The 24322-nt window shown below is 48.8% G+C and overlaps 2 protein-coding genes across 2 annotated transcripts in view; both read left to right on the top strand.

Annotated features, from left to right (window-relative positions):
• LOC8038163 (angiopoietin-related protein 7-like) overlaps positions 1-14940 on the top strand; it is a 61613-nt gene extending 46673 nt beyond the window's left edge. The window contains exon 5 of the mRNA XM_040221172.2: positions 14597-14940. Within this exon, the coding sequence (XP_040077106.2) occupies positions 14597-14889 (293 nt within the window). The 3' untranslated portion in view covers positions 14890-14940. The remainder of the gene's footprint in view (positions 1-14596) is intronic.
• Positions 14941-17695: 2755 nt separating this feature from the next.
• The window catches only part of LOC121835428, a 115854-nt gene continuing 109227 nt past the window's right edge, over positions 17696-24322 (top strand). The window contains exon 1 of the mRNA XM_042289610.1: positions 17696-17803. Within this exon, the coding sequence (XP_042145544.1) occupies positions 17696-17803 (108 nt within the window). The remainder of the gene's footprint in view (positions 17804-24322) is intronic.

Genomic DNA, 24322 nt, shown 5'->3' with positions numbered 1-24322 from the left:
ATGGCGTCCGCTGTTGCTGGCTTCACGCGGCGGTACCGTGCGTGCTTCTATTCATTCGGCGTTCGTTGCCATGGTAACGGCGAGGAAAGCAGACGAACGTTTTGATGCGGAAGAACTCTGCGGCGCAGCGATACCAGGTGCGTTCTAAGGCACTTGCCGCATGCTTTTCAATGGGCGGAAGGCGAACAAAAAGAGTTCGAAATAAGGACTTAACGCAGAAGGCTGCATTTCTCCAGCGCCTCATAATTTCACGAGCCTTGCACGAAAAGCATGTTCTTTTGGCCATCCCGCGTCCTATTTTTTTTATCCGGAACATGGGTCTAAAGTATCAAACTGCCGGAAAAACTAGGATCCATTTGAGTTCGAATGGAACGCAGCCCCAGAGTGCCCGTCTGCTGACCGTGATCTGGTCAATCTGATCTGGCCTACCTCTGGGCGCAGCCATCGTAACGTCACGTGATCACTAATGTGGCAAACAGGCAAGATGGCGGCAACTGGGGGGTGCCGTTTCCGCTGCAGGCAGTGGGTTCCGGTTTACCGCTCTAAGGTAAGACTCAAGGTCGTTGGCTGCATAGAGTTATTATAATGTACGCTAGAGGTTCAACTGGCGCTAGTATCTATGCGACTTCCGGGAGGCAAATTGAAGCAGACAGCAACCAGTCTACTTTTGCGGTGCTCCTGTGCATTCCTATGGGAAAACGCGCGTGCATTTTGTCTCTTCGCCGGAAACTAACACGAATAACTTTTCTTATTTCAGTTGTACCGGATAGTATGTACGTTTATTGATATAGTGAATGTGTAATTGCTTTAGTTACAGCATTTTTCTTTACTACTGAACGATGTTAAACTTCGCTATATTTCAGGCCCAAACCTCTGTTCCATGGCATGTATGTAAAAATGAGCGACGATTCTAAGCAAAATAACAATCGAAAGGAATGTAGAGTGCGTTCAAGGTTCGCTAGCATTCCGGTGGCGCTTATATATTGCTAATATGCCCGTTCTGTCACTCACTATATGAAAATGACTCCGTCGTGCATCTTGACAATCTGTTAAAAAAATAAGTATGTCGGCTACGAAAGGTGCGTCTTTTCATTATTTCTTATGTCGGGCAGTTTTAATCAGGCACCTGTTCTCTGCTTCTCCCTATTTGCAAAGATTTGGAGCGTGCGGCTGATGATTTGAACCCAGAACAAGCATCTTCGCACATATTCACGAGCAGAAAGAATAAAGCAGTACTTATTTATTGCATATCTGACAACTAGTATATTACGTGGCTTTCAATTTATTTTGATCGTCTGCATGCATAAGGAGTTACTTATCCAGTGTTACTGCGTCGTTCTTGCCGTCTCTCTTGGTTTTTCACATGTAATTCGTTCGTTTCGGCACGTATATCTCCCATGCTGGAAAGCGACGACGCCGTGTTCGCGCTAACAGTGTCCGACAGTGCACATAAATACACGTACGAAGCGGTTTTAACACCGTTTTTCATGCCACGAATTTCAAATAAAAATGCCGTAACTGACCAGTTATTTCGTCTCCGTGACTGAGAAATGTTCCAATGTGCCTTGTAAGTACAAATTATTCGTGATATTTGCTCTTATAATCGAGCGCAGAGAGAAAATGCACTCGCTTTTTCCCATAGAAATGCATTACCGGAAGTCAATTTCGGACTGGTTGCTGTCTGCTTCAATTTGCAGCAGCACACTAGCGCCAGTTGAACCTCTAGCGTGCATTATAATAACTCTATGGTTGGCTGCCCCCTAAACAACAATGGACGTACGGATGAGTGATAACGACTTACCGTTCGTAACGAGTGGTAGCTTGCGCCACCTAGCTCAGGTTTTTGACGCCACATTTTCAGTGTTTCCAGTGTTACTGTTTTTGGCCTTTCAGACGAAATTTCAAAATTCGTCAACTCCACAAAATGTCTTATGACTTGGTGAACGTAACAGCTCACAGAAAGACGAGGACAGAGAACAGGAACATGCACAAAACACAAGCGCTCACTCGCAACTGAATTTATACAGAAAAGTAAGAAGAAGAGAACGTTCTAAAAAGACACGCAGGGCACGCAGTGCGTGTCACACGCGACACAACACCATTTGACTACAATGTCTTTCCCCATAGTCCGATCTAAAAACAAGGTTTCGGTTTGAAGCAGTGTCACTGATGGATGTGTTGCGATCGACCTTGCATTCCGGTGCGGACGACGACCAAGCGAACGTCGAGACGGTTGGCGTGCGATCCGAACCCTTTTCGCACGTTCGACCGAAACCGTAGAAGCGTTTCTCTTGGGCCTCGGCTCAAGTGCATCAGAACCGACGTTCCCGTCGGTGTGCTTTGTCTACGACGCCTGCCTTGCGTATGCCTTCCCCGAGAACATTGCCGTCGGTGTGTTCTGTCTATGGCGTCTGCATTCCACGGAGGTGTCTGCACTCTACGAGAACGCCAGACAGGATCCGACCCTGAACAGATGGACAGTCTGTTGAGTCTACCGTACGCGAGACCCTCCAAGCCGCCCTCAATTCGGAGAAGAACAACGACCGAACATCGGGGCCGAAAGGAGGAGGCTGACGTCGAGGCCAACTTTGGAATGCGTACCTTACTGACTTCCATGATCCCGAGTGTCACAATCTCCCTCCCCTATCTAACTCAGTCAGCTTGAACTTCGCTTTTTCTGAGCCGAAAGGGCAGCCTTCCACTCGCGTACCTAACACTGAGCAAAAGTTCTGGCACATCAAGGGAAAATTGCGAAGCACTCACCCGTACCAAGAACCATGAGCAGGCACGTCACCCCGCCGCTGCCAACCAGTTGTTGTGACCGAAGGGTTCCCGAGGCAGCCTCAGGCAGGGCCAAGCGAAGACAGGGATCGCAAACTGACTCCAGGCAGGAACATCAGCAGGAGACGGGAGAGTCTCTCACGATAAACTCTGTTTAATTACATATATACAGAAGTTTCTACATCGTCGGAGAGCACCGAATGGGCAGCGAATAGGTCCTTATATAATAATATCGGTGTTCTGGAGCTGCCGTGCCATTGGTTGGTTCGTGCCGCATTCCAAAGTGTGCCTCGACGTCAGCCTCCTCCTCTCGGCCCCGATGTTCGGTCGTTGTTCTTCTCCGAATTGAGGGCGGCTTGGAGGGTCTCGCGTACGGCAGACTCAACAGACTGTCCATCTGTTCAGGGTCGGATCCTGTCTGGCGTTCTCGTAGAGTGCAGACACCTCCGTGGAATGCAGACGCCGTAGACAGAACACACCGACGGCAACGTTCTCGGGGAAGGCATACGCAAGGCAGGCGTCATAGACAAAGCACACCGACGGGAACGTCGGTTCTGATGCACTTGAGCCGAGGCCCAAGAGAAACGCTTCTCCGGTTTCGGTCGAACGTGCGAAAAGGGTTCGGATCGCACGCCAACCGTCTCGACGTTCGCTTGGTCGTCGTCCGCACCGGAATGCAAGGTCGATCGCAACAGATGGCTAACGCTGCAATCTCCCAGGTGACAATGCAATGCGCTTCCAAGATTTCGCGAGTCGTCTTGTCTCGATAATGTCTAAATATTGTTGTGCCTTTGTGGCGGTCTCCTCACCGCCAGTGACATCGACCAGCAAAAAGTGGGGTCCGCGCTGCCAGACCAGCGCGGCCCCTTCCCTCGCGGGGTGAAGATAATGAGAACGCGGCAGCCCCAGCGGAGGGTCATAAACCAGGGCCCCCGCGGGGCTCGCCGCTCGGTCCCTTCCGCGCTACCGCCTGAGAGGACAATAAACAGAACCGTTTTGTACAAACACGTAGTCAGACGTTTTTCCTTCGCGTCCTCAAAAATCTCGGAACACTGCCCCACAAATTGGTGACTCCGGACGAGCGACTCCGTCACGGTTCCCGGCAATTTTCCAACTATGTCCGAAAATGAACTGTCTGCTGCTGGGGATGTTATTCCGACGGGATCTTTGGCGGCAATTCGACTCAAGCTGCCTCCATTTTGGACGAAGAACGCCAAGGTTTGGTTTGCGCAGGTTGAGGCGCAATTTCAGCTGCATCACTTCACCTCGCAAGCCACTAGATATCTTCACGTCGTCTCCTCGCTGCCAGCTGAAGTCGCCGACGAACTAGAGCATATCCTCGCGGCTCTGCCGACATCCAACCAGTATGACAACCTCAAAGCCGCTATCCTTGCCCGGAAGACAGCGTCGGAGCGGAGCCGCCTCCAGCACCTCCTCAACATGGAGGAGCTTGGTGACCAGCGTCCCTCCCAGCTACTGGGCCGGATGCGACAACTTCTGGGCGACGCCACTTCGGATGCCGACACATCGCTCCTCCGTGAGCTATTTCTGCAGCGCTTGCCCAACGACATGGTCGTCGTGCTCGCAGCGGCTGAGGACATGCCCCTGGAGCGCCTGGCTGATCTGGCGGATTGTGTTGCGGAATACTCGACACCCCCGGTTGTCGCGGCGACCAGCTTTCAACCACGAGCACCGGATCCCACAGCAGCCGCACCTTCCCAGGTTACATTACAGTGTACTAGAATATAAAGCGGCTCGACTCAGCCGCTTGGAAAAGGCCATCCAAGACCTGCAACTGCCAGCCTCCCGTTCGTCGTCTTCCCGTCGGCGATCAACCTCCCGTCGTACTTCACCGGTGGCTGTATCGCCGGGCAGCGAACGTTGCCGGTACCATCGTACCTTCAGGGCAGCTGCGCGCAAATGCTCCCAGCCATGTTCGTGGCAGGGAAACCCGACCACCGGGCACTATACTTCGTTTCAGCTTCGGTCCAGACGCAGCCGATGCTACAAGCGCGAGCATGTGGTCCAGAACAGTGCTTGCACTGCACGAGCACGCGTGCTTGGCAGGGATGCTGAAAGCTCGGAGCTCGCGCTTGTAGCTTTGGCTGCGTCTGGACCGAAGCTGAAACGAAGTATAGCAGCGGCGGGTGCTCCCGGTTCTCGACAAAGCCGCTTGTTTTACGTCGTGGACCACATCGCTGGCCACCGGTTTTTCGTGGACACCGGAGCGGAAGTCAGCGTTTTGCCAGTGACACCAGCCGAGAAGCGTCGCATTTCCCGGACAACGCCACTTCGCGCAGTCCACAGTTCATCCATCCCAACATATGGTCAACGCTCCTTGACCATCGACCTGGGCCTGCGCCGGACATTTTGGTGGGTCTACATTGTGGCGGACATTCGCATCGCTATTCTCGGCGCAGACTTTCTGAGCCACTTCAACCTCGCCGTAAACATGCATTCCCTCGTCTCTCCGTCAACGGCATCGAGTCTTCTTATGTGATCTCGGAGGTACGTTCTGCGCCCCCGAGTTCAACGTTTGAGGATCTGCTGGCCAAGTTTCCCGAACTCACAAGGACCAATAGCCTGGATCAACCTGTGCGGCTCTCAGTCACCCACCACATCGTGACTACCGGCCCTCCCACGTTCGCGCGAACGCGTCGTCTCACGGGTGAGCGACTCAGCGTTGCCCACCGCGAGTTTGATCACATGCTGCAACTGGGCATCGTACGGCCATCGGCGAGCAACTGGTGATCGCCTCTGCACCTGTTCCCCAAAGCAGTAGCTGGTGATTGGCGACCATGTGGCGATTACCGCGCGCTGATCTTTCACACTGTCCCGGACCGGTATCCACTTCCGCATATCCAGGACTTCACAACAAACCTCGCAGGCAAGTCCGTCTTCACCAGAATAGACTTGGTTAAAGCGTATCACCAGATACCAGTCGAACCCTCGGATGTCGCCAAGACAGCCATCACCACACCTTTCTGGCTCTTCGAATACTTGCACATGCCGTTTGGACTGCGAAACGCCGCACAAACATTCCAACGGTTCATCAACGAGGAGGCCCGAGGCCTGGACTTCGTGTTTGCCTATCTCGAAGACTTGCTCGTCGCCAGCTCATCCAATGAGAAACACGAATAACATCTCTGGCTCCTCTTCGATCGCCTCCGATCCTTCGGCCTCGTTGTCAACCCAGGGAAGTGCGTATTTGGTGTCCCAACCATCGATTTTCTTGGCCATCACATCACGCCAGACGGCATCACGCCACTGGACGACAAGGTGCAAGCGGTACGTGACTTTCCCCAACCTACATCATTGCGCAAGTTACGTGAATTTCTTGGCCTTCTAAACTTTCACCGACGCTTCATACCCGACTGCGCCCGTAATCTGCAACCTCTTACTGATCTGCTCCGCACGAAGAAAGGCCCGAACTCGCCAGTCGAATGGTTGGACGCAGCGGCGTCTGCTTTCTCCCTCGCGAAGAAAGTCCTGGTCGACGCCACCGTCCTCGTTCACCCACGCGCAGATGCCCCCCTTCGTTTGATGACAGACGCCTCGAGCGTCGCTGTCGGAGCTGTGCTGCAACAATACGTCGGAGGTGACGGACACCCTCTCGCGTTCTTCTCCCAGAAGATGAAGCCGGCAGACACAAGGTATAGCAACTTTGGACGTGAGTTGTTGGCCATTTTTCTCAGCGTAAAACACTTCCGTCACATCTTGGAAGGCAACACATTTCACGTCCTGATGGATCATAAGCCTCTCACCTTCGCGTTCACTGGGAATCATACTAACTACTCTGCCCGCGAGATACGACATCTGGAATTCATCTCCGAATTCACAGTCGACATCCGACACGTGCAAGGATCCGACAATTCCGCTTCCGAAGCCCTTTCGCGGGTGGCGGCACTTTCGCCCCTTCCCGTGACAGTATATTTTCAAGCAATGGCCGAAGCCCAGCGTGAGGACCCTGACCTTCTCGCCGAGCGTCAGAAAGAATCGTCGCTGCAGCTCGATGACATTCCCTTGCCCCTAAGCTCATCGACGATCACCTGCGATGTGTCAACTGGCAACGCACGGCCCTTCGTACCTCTTTCGTTTCGGAAGGCGCTCTTCGACGCCTTGCACAACCCCCACCATCCCGGGATTCGCAACACGCAGCGACTGGTCACAGCTCGTTACGTATGGCCAAGTATCAATGCTGACGTGCGCCGCTGGAGCAGAGGCAGTCTACATTGCCAGCGTTCCAAGGTTACGAGACACAACATCACTCCGTTGGTACGTTTCCCACTACCCAAGGCTCGCTTCGACCACATTCATTTGGACCTTGTTGGACCCCTGCCACCGTGCCAGGGATTTACCTATATCCTCACCTGCGTGGATAGGTACACACGGTGGCCTGAGGCCATACCGATCTCCAACATCACAGCTGAGACCGTCGCGGAGACCTTCGTCGTGCACTGGATTTCCCGGTACGGATGCCCGTCTACCATCACGACAGATCGAGGACGACAGTTCGAGTGTGCGCTGTTTACGGCATTAGCTCAGCTCCTCGGGGCACGGCACATCCGCACGACAGCCTACCACCCTTCAGCTAACGGAATGGTGGAACGACTTCACCGGCAGCTGAAAGCCGCACTCACAGCACAGGACGACCGCACGCATTGGCTCCAACACCTACCACTCGTACTTCTCGGCATCAGATGTGCCTTCAAACCCGATATGGAATGCACGTCGGCGGAGCTCGTGTACGGCACAGTACCACAGCTACCAGGAGAGTTTCTCACCCCCCTGAACGAGCAAGCCTTGCCATCACCGTGTGCCTATATGAACCGCTTGCGAGAAGCGTTCCACCAACTGCAGCCAACGCCCCCAAGAAATCCTGCCTCCCGCAAAGTGTTCATGTCCCAGGACCTTGAGACATGTAGGCATGCTTTCGTGCGCCGCGATTTGGTCATGAGGACGCTAACACCGGCATACGATGGCCCGTTTAAGGTATCGGCACGCGCAGCGAAGACAATGACTTTAGATGTTGAAGGGAAGCAGGAAGTCATCACAATCGACCGCATCAAACCCACCTTTCTTGATATCCTCCCAGCTGCATCTTCAGTCATCTCCTCCCCCTCGCATACCGGACCCGGCCCATCACTCCAGCGCAAAATCCGGACAGTGACATGGACCCTTCCGCAGCTTTGAGTTTCTTTCTGTTTCTTTTTTTTCGCATCGTCTCCCGGCTATACAACTCACACGCCAGGAAACTGGAGGGGGCCTCTGTGGCGGTTTCCTCACCGCCAGTGACATCGACCAGCAAAAAGTGGGGTACGCGCTGCAAGACCAGCGCGGCCCCTTCCCTCGCGGGGTGAAAATATTGAGAACGCAGCAGCCCCAGCGGAGGGTCATAAAACCCTACCTCGGCAAACCTCACTCATGAGGGCCCTCACTCACCCTCACTCACCCTCATCTTCACAGGTGAGGTGAGGGTGAGTGAGTTTCTGAACCAGGAAAATTCATGAGTGTGAGGGTGAGTGAGGGCCGTGAGGACTGTGAGGGCGGTGAGGGCCGTGAGGGCTGTGAGGCAGTGTTGCGGAGTTGCCACTCCGGAGTTGGAATGATTCCGGAATCATTCCGAATTTTCGCGACCCCGGAATGGAATGGGAATGGAATGGCGGCAGCGTTGAGGGGAATGGAATGGGAATGGAATTAGATGCCTTTTGCCCGGAATGGAATGGGAATGGAATAGGGGCCCGGTTCTTCTATTTTTTTTTTTTCTTTAGTGTTTACGGTCAGCGCATTTGAGCCAGTCGGCGAGCCAGTTGTTCAGAAATAAAATGAGCGGGCGGGAAACAGCTAACCCGCGTGGAGCTCTAAACTTCTACGCAAGAAATGCAAAAAAAAAAAAGAAAAAAAAAGAGGCGTCAAAGCAAAGAGTAGAGGGGGGAGTAGGAGGGGGGGGGGGGGGGGGGGTGGCGGTCGCGCCTTTCGCACAGGCGACGGGCTTTACAGCCGTTACTCGAGAGCGAGCGAAACAAGAAACCAAGCACCAAGCAAAAGAAACGAAGGCATGGGGAATGCACGCGCGCACAGACTGAGATCTGAGAGCGGGAAACGACTCATAACTCCCAGAGCTCCGATAACTCGTTGACTCGCGCGCCACCGAAAGATGATCAGTTATTGTTTTCGTATAGTTGGAGGAGCGTTGTTTAGCAGGCGGGCAAACCTGCTGCCTTCCACGTTCATTCGCGCGCACTCCTTTGAAGTGCGAACTGTGGGTTTCCTTCGACAATAAAACAAAGCAAGATTCACTTCTCTCGTTTCCTCTTGCGCTTTGCTCCTACACTTGTTTTATTATTCTGCATTTTTACGTGTAAGTCCGCCTTTTACTTGAACTTTCTTCCGATGCTTGTTTTCTGGGTTATATGTTTTACATTCAAGTGGGTTAGGGTTACAAGCAAGCTAGCGGATTCCCGCTCATTTCCTTCGACTTTAGACTCTGCCTACTTTTTTTCACCTTGTGATGGACCGCTGCGGACGCTATGAGTCACCCCAGGCAATCCAGCACCTTGAGGGGGTCTACACGCAAGGCGCGTTGCTGCGCCCCAGGGTCACGCGACACTCAGAAGGCACTGGATTGGTTTCGATGGCTCTCGTGCTGTCTGGTGCGGTCCATCGTAAGGTGAAGTAGATTGTCGTCACCGCTCTTGTCGCGTGACCGAACTGACTAGACCTGCAGAAAGCCTGTTTCGTGACATGGTCTCTCGTGTTGCGCCGCAGAGGTTGCACTTTGTCAGAGGATGTGTTCCTGCTACTGTGCATGGAGTCGCTTCCAGCAGCGTACTAACCGTTTTGCTGTGCAGGTAATTGAAGAATACAGTACTTAATATAGCTCATTTCTGCGCCACGCACAGACTGGATATTATTATGGTCTTATCAAACAAATAGCTGGCCGCGTATGTCCTAGAAGACAAAGGTAAAAAAAAAGTTTGCCAAAGAAAATTAGTGGATTTACGTTTTGCTGTTTGTTGCGAGCCACGTGGTCGAAAGACCGACGTTTTAAACAAGCATCGACATATCAAGAGGCTTTCTCGATGTTTGCAGTACAATGTAAACAAGCACTTCGTGCCACTGGCGCTTCGCTTAGTAAAATCAGTGCTTTTTTTAGGCATTTTTCATTTTGTTGCAATTGTCTATGCGTTTGATTATGTCAGCTTTATATGGTGCTTATGCCGGCAACACAATGTAGCTGTCAAGAGCCAATTTTTACGTTTTGGAATTATAGGAATGGAATGGAACGATCCAGCCATTCCAGGAGTGGGAATGGGCCCAGTGTCCCCATTCCTAGGAGTTGAAAGGAATGGAATTATTGAAAACCCTAATTCCCCGGAATGGAATTGGAATGGAATGGGGGTGCCCATTCCGCAACACTGCTGTGAGGGCGGTGAGGGCGGTGAGGGCCGTGAGGGCCGTGATTGTGGTGAGGGCCGTGAGGACCGTGAGGGCCATGAGGGCCATGAGGGCGGTGAGGGCGGTGAGGGGTATGAGTGCGTGAGGGGCGCGAGGGCGTGAGGGGCGTGAGGGCGGTGAGTGGCGTGAGGGCCATGAGTGCGTGAGTAGTGTGAGGGCGGTGATTGCGTGAGGGGTGTGAGGGCCATGAGTGCGTGAGGGCAGTGAGTGGCATGAGAGGCGTGAGGGCCGTGAGGGCCGTGAGGGCAGTGAGTACATGAGGTGGTGTGAGGGCCATGAGTGCGTGAGGCCCCCTTCAGATCGAGCATCTTTCTCAGCAATTTTGGTGGTAATGGCGGGTTGTTCTCTAGCTTTCCCTAGATCGACACGAATTGCTGAGATCTGGTCCGGCTCCAAATAAGCGAGCAACTCGGAGCAATTCGAATGCGTTTGAAGCGGCTGCATCCAATCAGGGACGCAAAATTTTCACGTGATACCTCGTGCCGGCGATGATGACACCGAAAGACTTGGTTCTGGTTTGAAATCGATCGTTTTTTTTGGAAATAAACTGTTTCAGAAAGGTGCATTAGTATTCTTAACGAGATTGAAATGCATAAAAACACGTTTATAACGCGTAATTGTGTCTAATAGTGCAAGAAAAATAAAATTTAATGATGACGATGGCAAATCGCAGCAATTGGTTGCTGCGTGTGATCGCGGGCGGCCCGTGTTGCTGGTGTTGCGACGTAAAGTTTCAGGGCAAAATTGCCCCATCTGAAGCTGGCCTGAGTGGCGTGAGGGCCATCAGTGCGTGAGGGGCGTGAGGGCTGTGAAAGCCGCAAAGGCGGTGAGGCGCGTGAGGGCGGTGAGTGGCGTGAGGGCGGTGAGTGGCGTGAGGGCGGTGAGTGGCGTGAAGGCGGTGAGTGGCGTGAGGGCCGTGAGGGCGGTGAGGGCCGTGAGGGCGGTGAGGGCCGTGAGGGCGGTGAGGGCGGTGAGTGGCGTGAGGGCTATGAGTGCGTGAGGGCCGTGAGGGCGGTGAGGGCCGTGAGGGTAATGAGGGCGGTGAGGGCCGTGAGGGCGGTGAGGGCCGTGAGGACCATGAGTGAGTGAGGGGCGTGAGGGCGATGAGGGCCGTGAGATCGGTGAGGGCGGTGAGGGCCGTGAGGGCGGTGAGTGGCGTGAGGGCCATGAGTGAGTGAGGGGCGTGAGGGCCGTGAGGGCGGTGAGGGCCGTGAGGGCGGTGAGGGCCGTGAGGGCCGTGAGGGGCGTGAGGGCCGTGAGGGCGGTGAGTGCGTGAGGGCCGTGAGGTTCAGTGAGGGTGAGTGAAGGGCTGAAGGTGAGTGTGACTGTGAGGGTGAGGGTGAGTGAGGGGCTGAAGGTGAGTGTAGCTGTGAGGGTGAGGGTGAGTGAGGGGCTTAGGTGAGTGTGGCTGTGAGGGTGAGGGTGAGTGAGGGCGACCTGAAATGCCGACCTCTGCATAAAACAGGGCCCCCGCGGGGATTGCCGCTCGGTCCCTTCCGCATTGCCGCCTGAGAGGATAATAAACAGAACCGTTTCGTACAAACACGGAGTCAGACGTTTTTTCTTCGAGTCCTAAAAAATCTCGGAACACTGCCCCACATCTTTAAAGGAGGGGTGCAACGATATTCAATTTGAATGTTTTTTTCACTTTACACGAGCTTACTGGCACTATACTCTGTTTCACCTTGTGTTGTACCGCTATAAAGGCTACAAGCTCGAGCTCCTTGCTCTGGGGCACATCTCAGCGGCACACGCTCTCGTGCACCAAGGGCAGCTGCCAACGCTATGAGCTCGCGCTTCTAGCCTTCGCTACGGTACAACATAAGGTGAAACGGAGTATAGTGGGACCCAAGGATACTCGCACCTAATGCCACTGGCCAAGAGGCTCCTTTGTTGCTCAGTATTTTCAAGGACAAAAGCGATCATTTTCATTCATTATCTTATTTGCCAAAGTTGATGACGTAACTAGTGGTATCGCAGTACACCCCAATGATGATATTTGAATGCGGTTTATAGACTGTACCCGAGCATTGCTTGGACACTCGATTTCGAGAACCATTCAGGTAGTGGCCCGTGCCCAATTGCTGCAACGACGAACAATAGCCGAAATGTAACAATATCTGGAACTCAGCGCGTGTCCTGGGCTTTGCCAACCCCAGCGCGTGGCTATGATCAACATTGACGTCACATAATCGGCTCCAGATCACATCGCTGCGAGTCGAGGGGGTGAACGCTGCTCGTTTTTCTTTCAGTTTTTTCTCGGACTTCTACTGCGCGGGGTGAAAAACGAAAGCGTGTCTCATAGGTCATTAATATCAGTGATCCGTTCTAAGCGGTATTTGCGTAAAGTACAAAAATTGTTGCATCGCCCCTTTAAGAATCGGAGTACACGAGCAGGAATTGCAATGAACGGGAAGATGACCACTTACCGTAGATTTTAGTGATCAATCATGCTTCAGAAAGCTATCATTTAGCCATCGTCCGGTTTGGCCCACATAGCTTCTACCACACGCTAGTGGGATTTTGTACACCACGCCAGTTGAACACGGCACATAAGGGTGGCTGTGGTGTTTCTGGCACTTGTCTTTGTTAAGGGTTTCCTATATCGAGCGAACCTTTGAACAGATTTGCGCCATTCTTTTGGGAGCTGAAAACACCACAAGCACATCGTATTTTTCGACTGCTCTTTTTAAATTATGCGGAGTTTTGTGCATATATGGTACAGCTACCTTTCGTTTCTGTTGATCTCTAGGTTTTTTTCGCTGAAAAGTTTTAGTCTTACGTACCAAGGCAACCACCACCTCGTTTAAAACCTGTGATGAAAAGCCCGACTCTTGGAGTCTCTTAACTTAAGCGTTAAAACTTTCACGAACAGTGTGAAAGCAGGACTTCGTGAGCGCGGCCCCAAGTATGGTAATCGCGATCTCCCTTTTCAAAAATTTCGAATCTGCTGATGTGTAATGAAGGATCCCCTTTTTTGACCTAGGTGAGAAACTTCAGCAGATATGGTTCGTATGAAGAGATAACGAAAGGTCCGGGAATTGTAACTTTCCGTCCGATGGTTTTTCAACAGTGAACTTAAGACCAAAGCCACACCTGGAAAATACGCTCATAACCTTATCAACGTAATCACCTTCAACGGACTCGGGATACACTAACGAAAAATCGTCAACATATCGAAACACTTTAGACACCTGTGGTCAGCCGAGGACACCATCAATAGCTCTATCAACACTTGCAAGAAAAAAAAAAGGAAGCCCTGCTTTCACACTGTTCATGGAAGTTTTAACGGCCAAGTTGAGAGAGTCCAAAAGTCGGGCTTTTCATCACAGGATTTAAACGAGGTGGTGGGGTCCTTGGTACGTAAGACAAAAGAGCGAAAAAACCTAGAGATCAACCGAAACGAAAGGTAGTTGTACCATATATGCACAAAACCTCGCATAATTTAAAAAGAGCAGCCGAAAGGTAGGATGTGCCTGTGGTGTTCAAAGGAATGGCGAAAATTTGTTCAAAAATTCGCTCGATAGCGGATCAAAGACACGTGCCAGAAACGCCACAGCCACCCTTATGTGCCGTGTTCAATTGGCGTGGTGTACGAAATCCCACTAACGTGTGGTAGAAGCTATGTGGGCCAAATTGGACGGTGCCTAAATGATCGCCTTCTCGAGCCTGATCGTTCACTAAAATCCACGGTGGGCGGTCATCTTCCCGTTCATTGCGATTCCTCCTCGTGTACTCCAATTCTTAAAGGCAGAACAATAATTGGACATTATTGAGACAAGACGACTCGCGAAATCTTGGAAGCGCATTGGATCAACACCCTGGGGGACTGCCGCGTTAGCCACCCATCAGTGGCACTGCTTCAAACTGACACCTTGTTTTTAATCGGACTATGGGGCAAAGACATTGTAGTCAAATGGTGTTGTGTCGCGTGTGACACGCACTGCTTGCCCTGCGTATCTTTTTAGAATGTTCTCTTCTCCTTCCTTTTGTGTATAAATTCAGTTGCGAGTCAGCGCTTGTCTGTTGTGCATGTCCCTTTTCTCTGTCCTCGACTTTTTGTGCGCTGTTACGTTCACCATGTCATCATACCAACTCGCCTAACTTACAGCACTTCTGTATTATGTCTTGTAATTTAGGTTACGATCGGCTGTGTCGAGTAATCTGTTGAACCACTTTTGAGGCAAATCAGTTTGGAAGTGGAGAAAAACATTTTGCATCCACTGGCGCAGTAAAATATTTCTAGATGTTGGCCGTTAACAAAGTTCAGTCTTTTCAATTTGCGGCGTGCGAGCATAGTACCGTGCAAGAACCGTCAGCACAGTCGTTGATCTACTCTGGTTTTTGGCATGCACAGGTTACGACGCCTTGTCCTACCACAACCATGCCAAGTTCACCACCAAGAGCTGGAAGGAGGTTCGCGACGGAGACAGCTGCTCCATAAGACTAAGTGGAGGCTGGTGGTTCAAGAGATGCAACGAGGCAAATCTTAATGGATACCATTCCACCTCAAATTCGTCAATAAGGGCCTTCAGTATTACCTGGCACATAAAAGGCAACATTGAATCCTACTATTACACCTACCACAAGGTGGAGATGAAGATCAGGGACGCCGACTTTGGCTTCTGCACGGGCTCTTTAAAATCCTAACTTATCTTATTTCTCATCTGCGCTTCGGTGCAAAAAAGCACTAAATCGCGCGGAGGTTTCCATTTACAACTTGCTCCGTAAATTTAGCGCTTTTTTTACTTTTCTCTGCGAACTTTGTAAATAAATTCATTTCTGATCTGCGCTTCGGTGCAAAAAAGCACTAAATCGCGCGGAAATAGCTGTTTACAGTATGGTTTGTGAATTTCTCGATTTTGACTTTCTCTGCAAACTCTGCAAATAAAATATCACTTATAGAGAACACAGCTCGGTTGTCGTTGCTCTCCGTGCTGCCGCTAAGGTCTACCTCTAAAGCAGCGGTCCTGCTGCTTATACATATGACAAAAGACAGTCTGAGGCTTTCTTCGTATATAAGGGTCCCGTCACACTGGTCCTACACATACTGTATACAGGCATGTTTGAATCACGTATCAAGCAACTGTGCGTCGAATCTGCCTAAGTCCTGTCCATAGGGAATTCTGTCATCATGTCTGGAGCCCGTGTCATTTGTACGATGCGTGAGCAGTGTGACAGCGGCTTACATTCACCAAGTGTGCACCATTGGCGCCGTCTTATTTGAAGCTAAACGACCATTGCTTAGAATTACAGAAGCGACCGATGTGTTTAGATAGCGGCTTCAGGAGCCTTATGTGTCTGCAATGTAAAGGAACGACCTGCTTGTCACTGCGCGACTGACGAGGCGTGGTTGTGAAATAACACGTCGCGGAACGCTCGTTCTCCGTTCAGATGTAGTTGTGACGGTCCGAGCCAACAGGTGCCCCAAAGTTTCAGAACTAACCGTCATCATTTTTCAAAAGTCATAGGCGATTTGCTAAAATTTCCAACGGGAAAATCGCGGCCAACAGAGCTTTCAAATGCGTGCAGAGCCGTATATGTAGAGATTTTGGTCAATGGGAGGCGCGGGCAGGGTTTGGCATTGTCAAGTAACGAAGGATGTTGTTAGAAATAAGTAAGATTTGTTTTAGAAAGGTCTATCTTTCTACAGTTGCGTCGGCATCGTTTGTTTCTCTGCCTATGTTTGTGTCCACATTTTTGGGCGTTTGCTCGCAGACCCGCGGCAGAGGGTGAGAGCGTGGACGGGGAGTCGTCTTGTTCTCTCATGCGTGGGGGGCTTCGAGCAGCCGCGGGGCTCGGTGGGGAAGAGTCGGACCCCGGTCGTTAACAAACGGATTGGATTTCAGTTTGGGGCGCCGGATTACCCCTGTCTTGGGCTTCTGTCCGCACTTGTGGCTTTTAAGCGGGTGTGCTTGTGTCCGGCGTATTTCGCCGCTCAGTGTAGAAACTTCGCTTTTAGTCAACGCAATAACTTAACTTGGTGGCGCCAGCCAGACGGTAAAGAAAGCATGTGGTGACTCTACAAAGAATTGGGGTTTGACCGTTGAAATGTCGGAGGTGGGGCACGTTGACAGCTCGCTGATCATTGGGTAAGAGTGTACCACGTGACAATGGGCACATTTGAAGTAATTGGTTCATCCCTGGAGGGTAAGGAGGCCCCTACGAGTCTAGAAAAGGGCTGCCGAGAGGATTCTCGGGGATTCGGCTTTTGAGATCAGGCAGATTCGGCTCTTGAGACTGGGGGACTAAAGTAGTTTTAATTTTGGGAGTTTTGTAATGTAAATTACTGTTGACTTGTTGTCGTTTTGTCTTGAAATAAACGTGGCCACACTGGCCATCGTAAACCTACCAACGTCGTAATGTGTCCAGCGGGATCGAACAACTTTTAGTTTTTTTGTTTTTTTTTTCTTATTCGACTTCCCGGGGGACTTGCATCGGGCGAAGATTATCATCGGTCGTCACCATCCTGACCGGCCCCCTCTCCCTCGGAAAGCTCACTGCAACTTTCCGAGGGAGGGTAGAGGGGGCCGGTCAGTCAGGATGGTGACGACCGATGATGGTGTTCGCCCGATGCAAGTCCCCCGGGAAGTCGAATAAGAAAAAAAAAACTAAAAGTTGTTCGATCCCGCTGGACACATTACGACGTTGGTAGGTTTACGATGGCCAATGTGGCCACGTTTCCTACCAACGTCCACACCACGAGCGGTGGCACGAGCCTCTCGCTTAAAAGCCTGTCTTGGTCGCTTGTGAATCCATGGAGGAACACAAACATGCGCTTTCATACCACAACCTCTGGAACCATGACTTCAAAAATGGTGGATTGGTAAGAAAAACTTGGCGAGTCAAATGTAAGATATGCTGAGAATTATTAGAATTCACTTGGATATCGTGTGGCCTTTGTAGCGTTTCAGATGTAATATAAATGGCATATTAGCATATTTCAATTTGTGTGTCGTCTTCACACATGACTAAGAAAGTCACAGTGAGCAAAGCCCTGAGCACCGGAATTTGAGCCAGCGATTTTCGTGCGAAAGAGAAAAGTCAGTATTTACGTCGCAGGTGCGTTTTCTTAATTGTTGGTTCCTTATGAATCGCGCTTCTATAAATATCTTTACGGGCCTGCCCGTCAAGGCGGGTTGTGCCGGGCCACCGGTGCACGAGCTCGTTAACGCAACGCAGCTTGAGGGCAAACGGAGTCAAAGTTTGCATTGCAGAACCCAGGGGTCCTGCGTTCAATCCCCACCTTTGCCCGCTTTGATCTGGACGAGTATCATTCCGGCATACAGTCACGTATCACTACTGCGGGATGCGCGTTAAAGACCCCAGGACAGCAGTGGTGCTGCACTGGCTAAATTTATTACCTACAGCAAAGACACCAGGCACCCACTGGGGCTGGCTAACTCCTATTTTATAAACAAACACGTATCAGAATTACTTTTTAGGTTGTGCTGACATGCTCGTTGCATTCTCTGCAGCCTCTTTTGGCAGGGTCCTCGCTTACACCGTCATCTGCGCCATCGGGCTCATCGTGGCCATCCTCTGTGTCAGGGGTGCTTTCACGGTAAGGCGCCCCTTTCCTGCTCTTTGTCCTTTGAGCTTCAAGAAAGGCAAATTTCATAATAATAGTAATAACTATGATAAGCCCCTTTATTTCCCTTTTTGAAGGGGTTTACAAAAATAGAAAACGTCTGGAGTAAAAACTCAGCTGCTGATGCCCAACTCATTTTGACGAAAAACAACATTGTAAAAACATAATGAAATTAAAAATACAAACAGAAGCACCACAGCAGAGATGATTGCTCTCATATACGTGTAAACAGACACTTTCAATAAAAAAAAACGATTTCACCATTTATACGTGACCCCTGAGGTGACAGGTTGAAAATTAGGTTGTCTGCAAGACTATATGAATTCGCATTATTTGCTTCCTGTTCAATAGCATAGTTTAGTGAGTTAAGGCCATAATTAGTATGAGGTGTTGAAATTCCGCGTCTCGCCACGATGAGGAACATTATAAATCTTATTTTTTCAAGCATGTGCAGAAAGTGACAGTGAAAAGGGAAAGCAAAAATGATTGTTAAGTTTGCAGTTGTGTGCCCGTTGTGACCGCTCTTGCCCCATGTAGTTCGTAAGAGAAGGGGCTTCTTCTTTTTCCACCTGACAGATTAAGCGATTTCTCGTTAACATGGACACTCTGGTTCTCCAAACAATTGTCCATTATGCGAGTAGTGTATAATAAAGAGACATAAATGCCTGTCTTTTCGGGCGGCGGAGAAAAACTTACCGGTGATAAGCTCACCGGAGAAAAGCTCACCGTACTGTCCGATGCGGAGAAAAGCTCACCGGCCTTTTGACGGATGCGAAGAAAAGCTCACGTACGAATCTAAGAATCGAGCCTTCGCTCAACTGAAATACATTCACTCAACTGAAGTATATGCTGGGATGCCTTAAGCGCATCCGATCATTCCGCACTTCACTAGCAGAATATATTTAAAAGAAAAAGAAAAACATCCTGTAAACACGCCAGGCGTTGCCCGATGAAAAGATAATAAATAATTTTAATAGAACGCTAATTTAATATATATATATATATATATATATATATATATATACCCTGTTGGAAAATTTCGATGATGGAAAGTGGATGGAAAAGGCTCATACAAGCATAACCGTAATATGGGACATCCTATACAAGCGAAACCGCGGCTCCAGAATAGTGGATTACGTCGGAACGATACAGGTAGGCGGAACCATACAAGCGTGTCGTATTATGGGACATCCTATACCTGCGTAGTGGATTATGGCGGAACCATGTAGGCAGACGGAACCATACATGCATGACGTAATATGGGACATCCTATACCAGCGAAAAGGCAATACCAGCATGGTGGAGCCATATGGCTTCAACATGCTGGTTTCGCCTTGTCACTGTTGTACAGGGCGATTTAGTTTTAAGCTTTACATATATGTTTAGAAAGGTCGTGAAAGCTAAATTAATGCGGTTTGTGCAGGCGAGTTATATGGCCAGGCGTACATAGTATAGGGGCCAAATCGCAACAATCAGTCAGATAATTAAATACAATTTGTTAAATAACTTTTTAATTATTGAAAATGAAAATATGGTTTTAATTAGAAACTTGCCGAGTCATTGAAAACCACAAAATCAACTTTCTAGAAGGATATAATGCAGGGGTAGCATTTTACGCATTCTGTAAAAACGCTTTATTTGGACGAGTTTCTAGGTTTCAGTTTCTTATCAGAGCTCATCTCTACGCCCACAGTCCTGTTCCCCAGGGGCTTAGACGCGAAACACACGTGCGCCTTGCTTCCCTCCATCCTGCGAGGGAGGCGAGGGGGTGGCTTCGCACTGCGGCCACCGGGCAGCAGGACCGCAGGTGCAAAGATGCGCTCTGGTAAGAAACCGAAGTCTGGAAACGCGTCCAAATTGACCATTTTTTTAGAATGCCATAAAATGCTTCTCTTGTCTTATATCTTCACAAAGAAAGTCGATTTAGTGTGTTTTGATGACCGTTAGCAAGTTTCTAATTGGAACCATGGGTCTATTTTCACTGATTAAAAATTATTGTACTTCAAGAGAGGCTGAAGCGGTTTTGTATTTGACAAAAAACTTTTAAAACTTCATTTGACCTCCAGAATCTCAAATATCAAAATTATTTGGTAATTTGATGAATCGAGGCTGCATAGAGTCATTTTTAAAGTGCTGTGAAAGCCCTTCCCTAGAGAGCGACATCACAAAAGCAGCTTTCGAAATCTTTGCTCACGCATCTTCAGCGCCTATCGAAGCTATGCACGCATATGTCATTTTTTAAAAGGGCAGTAAAATGTGTCACGACTGGTGCGAATGCGGGATAATATACCTAGAAAACTTGCGACTGGACGTGCGGCCCTTAAGCGACAAACGCTTGGCGGCCGAAAGGTCTTCTTACGATGTCACTATTGGTAGGAGGTTTTTTTGTGTTTTCTCACGTTTAGTTATATCTTTGTGGAAAACGAACGGGATATTTAGGCTTGCGGGATAAAACTACGCTACAATGAACCTCCATCCAGTTTTCTGAAAGAAGTCTGGCACATCTCTGTAATAAGCCGACTGATCATTACAAATTAGCCTTTTATACTATGCCGCCCTGGCCATGCAACTCACGTGCACAGACCGCGTAAATGTAGCTTTTATGGCTTCTTTAAAAAAAGTCTGTAAAACATACAAAAAAACACTGTGTAGAATATCCCCCAATACGATACGATTGTATGGTTCCTTTCCCGCTTGCATTGTTCAAGAAAGACTTGTGGACATCCAGCGTTTCATTGGAATGCTGGATGTCAGCTAGTCTACATCAGTGAGTGGTTTCAAACAAGCATGATGTTTGCACACCAGTAAGCTCTTATCCGAGGCTCACCAGGAGCACTAAGAGCAGAGGCAAAATGTTGTGACCTGGTAAATTTGGTTGCAGGTATTTATTTTTAGAAGAACTGCAAGCAGCAAAGCTTAACTTTGCTCAAAAGATAATTAAAACTTCGATACTGAACAATGGTGTCCCTTGAGCTGTCAGACCGAACTCCCACTGTTGCCACTCAGGAGTTCCTAACTTGTGCGTAGAGGATCAGCACGACCCAGATTTGTGCTGCAAGTGCACCTGCAATATAAAAGTTGAATAAACATGAGATGAAATATGAGACGTGAGATGAAATATGAGCACAGATCTTGAAGAGGAGGATGGGAGGCTCCTCCCCCTCCCCTCCTCCTCTTCTGCTCCCTCCCATTTAGTGGGAAATTTCCCTGAATTTAGCGGGAAAATTGCCCCACTAAATTTAGCGGGTTACGTTTCCCACTAAATTTAGCGCGGAAATTGACGTCACATGACCTCAACACAAATGCAGTTTTCCCGCTAAAAGTAGCGGGCAAAAATGACGTCGCATGACCGTGTCACGTCATCCATAAAAAAATTCAGTTTCTCAGCTAGACTTAGCGGAAATATTAACGTCACATGACCGCAACATTAATTCAATTTCCTACCAAGTTCAGTTGGGCGGTTAGGCCGACAGCGACGCAGCGAAACGTGGAAACGGGTGCTAAGAGCTGCGCTAAAAACTAAATGCATCAGGTGAAATAAAGTGAACATACTGTAAGAAAAAGAAAAGAAAACCTAAGATACCGTTCTCAGATCCTTCCTTTTGTCCGTTCTCAAATGTTTTGATTTCAAGAAATTTATATCTCTTTATTCATACCCAGAGAACCCCTCCCAGTTTCAGCATGAATGCAATAAATCAATGCAGACTAGACCTTGTAAACTATAATGCACATGAAAATGAATGTTCGCCACATAGTCATGTATAAGTCAGTGGCTGAGATCTCTAAATACATTTGTATTCAGGAACATTCTTGAATGAAACTTCTGGGCTTCGAATTCAACAGTTTGTACTTCCATAAGGAACACTGTATGGCACTGATTTTTTTGTGACACATCAGAAACAGCACAGCACTGTCATCCTTGCATACCTAACAAGAATTTGTATTTTTTTTTAGCATGGCATGTGCTATTCTAATGACCATACAGCATCCTTTATCAAAATTTTCTTTGTAAAGCTTTTTTTTGGTTCTTATTTAACTCACAAGACAGATTTGGTACCTTGAATTCTCACTCGGCATCAACAGTTTTATATATTAATGTAATAGCGAAAGACAAGATGTATGGACTTGAGTACGGCTCAACAAGCACAGATGTTGAGAAAGTACTGAAGAAAACTCAAATGTCAAAATAAAAATAAGCTGGAATGTGGATACAATTATGGACATGGTCATGAATGCAGTTAGCAGATTCAATATGAAGAATACGTGTTAGCCGCACACTCAAAGAAACCTGTTGCATCTATATTCATGCAAATTACTTCGCAGAACCCAGCGCTGCAGTCTCGGGTGCGAGTTCGCTGAATGAGTCCACTGAAATTTAGTGTAGACGGAAAAAGCAGTTTGATCTGCGACAATGAGCATTACATAGGCAAGTGACATGTCATTATTACTGTTACAGTGCCGAATGTTTCAAACTGCCAGTCGCATCATTCTGCGAGTTCCATCCGTATATTACAGGGTTTGGCTCTCTCGAATGCTTTGCGAGAAAAATGATGAACTGGAAATGTCTAGCGTAGTTCTAGAAAAACTACTTCCAGAATCCTATCTCAGCATCGTAAAGAATATAAAAAGTTTCTAGAGATAAGGTTAGTGCAAGAGTTTAATAAACTAAATACTTATTTTTGCGAAAACATCTTGCCGTAGGAAACGTATAAAGTTCCCCTAGGTAGAGCTAGTCATTACGGATGATTGTGCCCATCGCATACCATAAAAATATAATTTGCAACCTACAATATTTACAGACTCAACCAACTCTGAATAAGTGGAACACTTGGCACTAAAGATTGGTCTCACCATGACTGTCTGCAAACGTCCACATAATAATTTCCATAAACCTACGTATTTCAAGAAAATATTTAGAGCGAGGTGTTTAAAACGCCATAACACTTTTTAACACTAATAGAAAGCCTGTAGTGGGCTACAGCTTAAACAGTTTTTACTTCATTATGAAGGGCAATAACACATATGTGAACCTCAAAACTAGGCCTGCACTGAATTGCTTTCTTAAGTTGAACGTGCTATGCTCGGTTCAATATATTATCTTTGCAGAGCTGACAATGTGCAAGTTCACATTTTTTTTATATTTCACATCTCCCGACTGCTGGGTGGGGTAGGTACATAAGATTGATGACACCAATGTAACACAATGATTATTTTAAGAATTTGTTAGGGTATAGCATTAGCGAAGCCATCTGCGGGAAGTTATTTCTGTGACACCGTCGAACCTACATCCGCGGGCTTTAAGTTCACATGTTAATAATGTCTGCAGACTCCTTTTTTGTAATTGGAACTCCATCCAACCCAAGATTTAAATATGTTTTTTTTGCATTTTAGGCTTCGTAGTGCTTTTGCTGTTCTATTAATAGGTAAGAAGAATGCTTATTTCAAGTGGCATACCTAACACCTGGTGGCACGAGGACTCCCCCGTCGTGACGCTGATCGAAAGTCACAGGCAGGGAGATACTGCGATGCTCTTGTTGCTCGGACTACCTCCCCCATGGTCCAGGCCAGACCACGGAAGAAGATTGAGTCCAAGCTTGTGGCCACTAGGATCTCCAGATCTTGAGGCACCCAATAGCTGAAAATAAAAACAAATCACAATCAAGTACTTGGCAGAGCTACATTAGAATGGCTAGCATATTCTTTCGTGATCAGCACATAGATCCTTTTATTTTAGTCATAGTCACCCCCCAGGACAAGGCCACGTAGGCGTTAAAATGATGGGTACCGAATTAAGGCGAATGATCAAATGCATTCATTTAACCCTCTTTCCCCCAACCTGTGAGATTTCTGTCAAATATTCACATTCAACTGTAAAGGCTATAAATAAAACTACTACTGCAATGCAGAGTCGTATAGTGGGAGAGTTTAGCCAGTGGGTGTGGTGACGAAGGCGCCGGAGAGGAGGAAAGGGAGAAGAGCGCCGAAGGAGGGAGAGAGAAGGCAGCAAAGACGAGACGACCGCCATTTTGACACAAAGCTGTCGGCACGGAGCACTGTTGAGGCTATGCGTCGTCTGCTACGGGCTTATTTCTTTTTTTTTTTTTTTTCCTGAATAGAAGTTTGCGTTCAAACATGAAGGAACTTCTTTCTTTAGGTTTTTAAGCCACCGAGGAATAACACTATATCATTTTATTGCCGGAGCCTGCCAAATAAAAGGAAAAATCCGAAATTTGAATATCGATCCCATGCCGGGCAAATGAATGAAAATGGCGGCCCTCCCCGCTCAGCTGGGAGCAGCCTAGAGTTCATGCGCACGCGCTCACACCTCTTGCTCTGTGCCGCGGGCTGATTAGCTCCCTCGGAAGGGAGACGTTACGGCAGCGAAATCATAGACTGCCAGACTCTCCCCATAATGGCTCTGCTGCAATGGAAAGATTTTCCTACCCTCGTGCTCAGCGAGTGTCGACTGGGGATACAACTCCAGTCCATACA

The sequence above is a fragment of the Ixodes scapularis genome, unplaced genomic scaffold (genome assembly GCF_016920785.2).
Source record: "Ixodes scapularis isolate PalLabHiFi unplaced genomic scaffold, ASM1692078v2 PGA_scaffold13__105_contigs__length_92229423, whole genome shotgun sequence".
Classification (NCBI taxonomy): Eukaryota; Metazoa; Arthropoda; class Arachnida; order Ixodida; family Ixodidae; genus Ixodes; species Ixodes scapularis.
The sequence above is the reverse complement of the archived record's forward strand: the minus strand, read 5'-3'. Positions and strand labels throughout refer to the sequence as shown.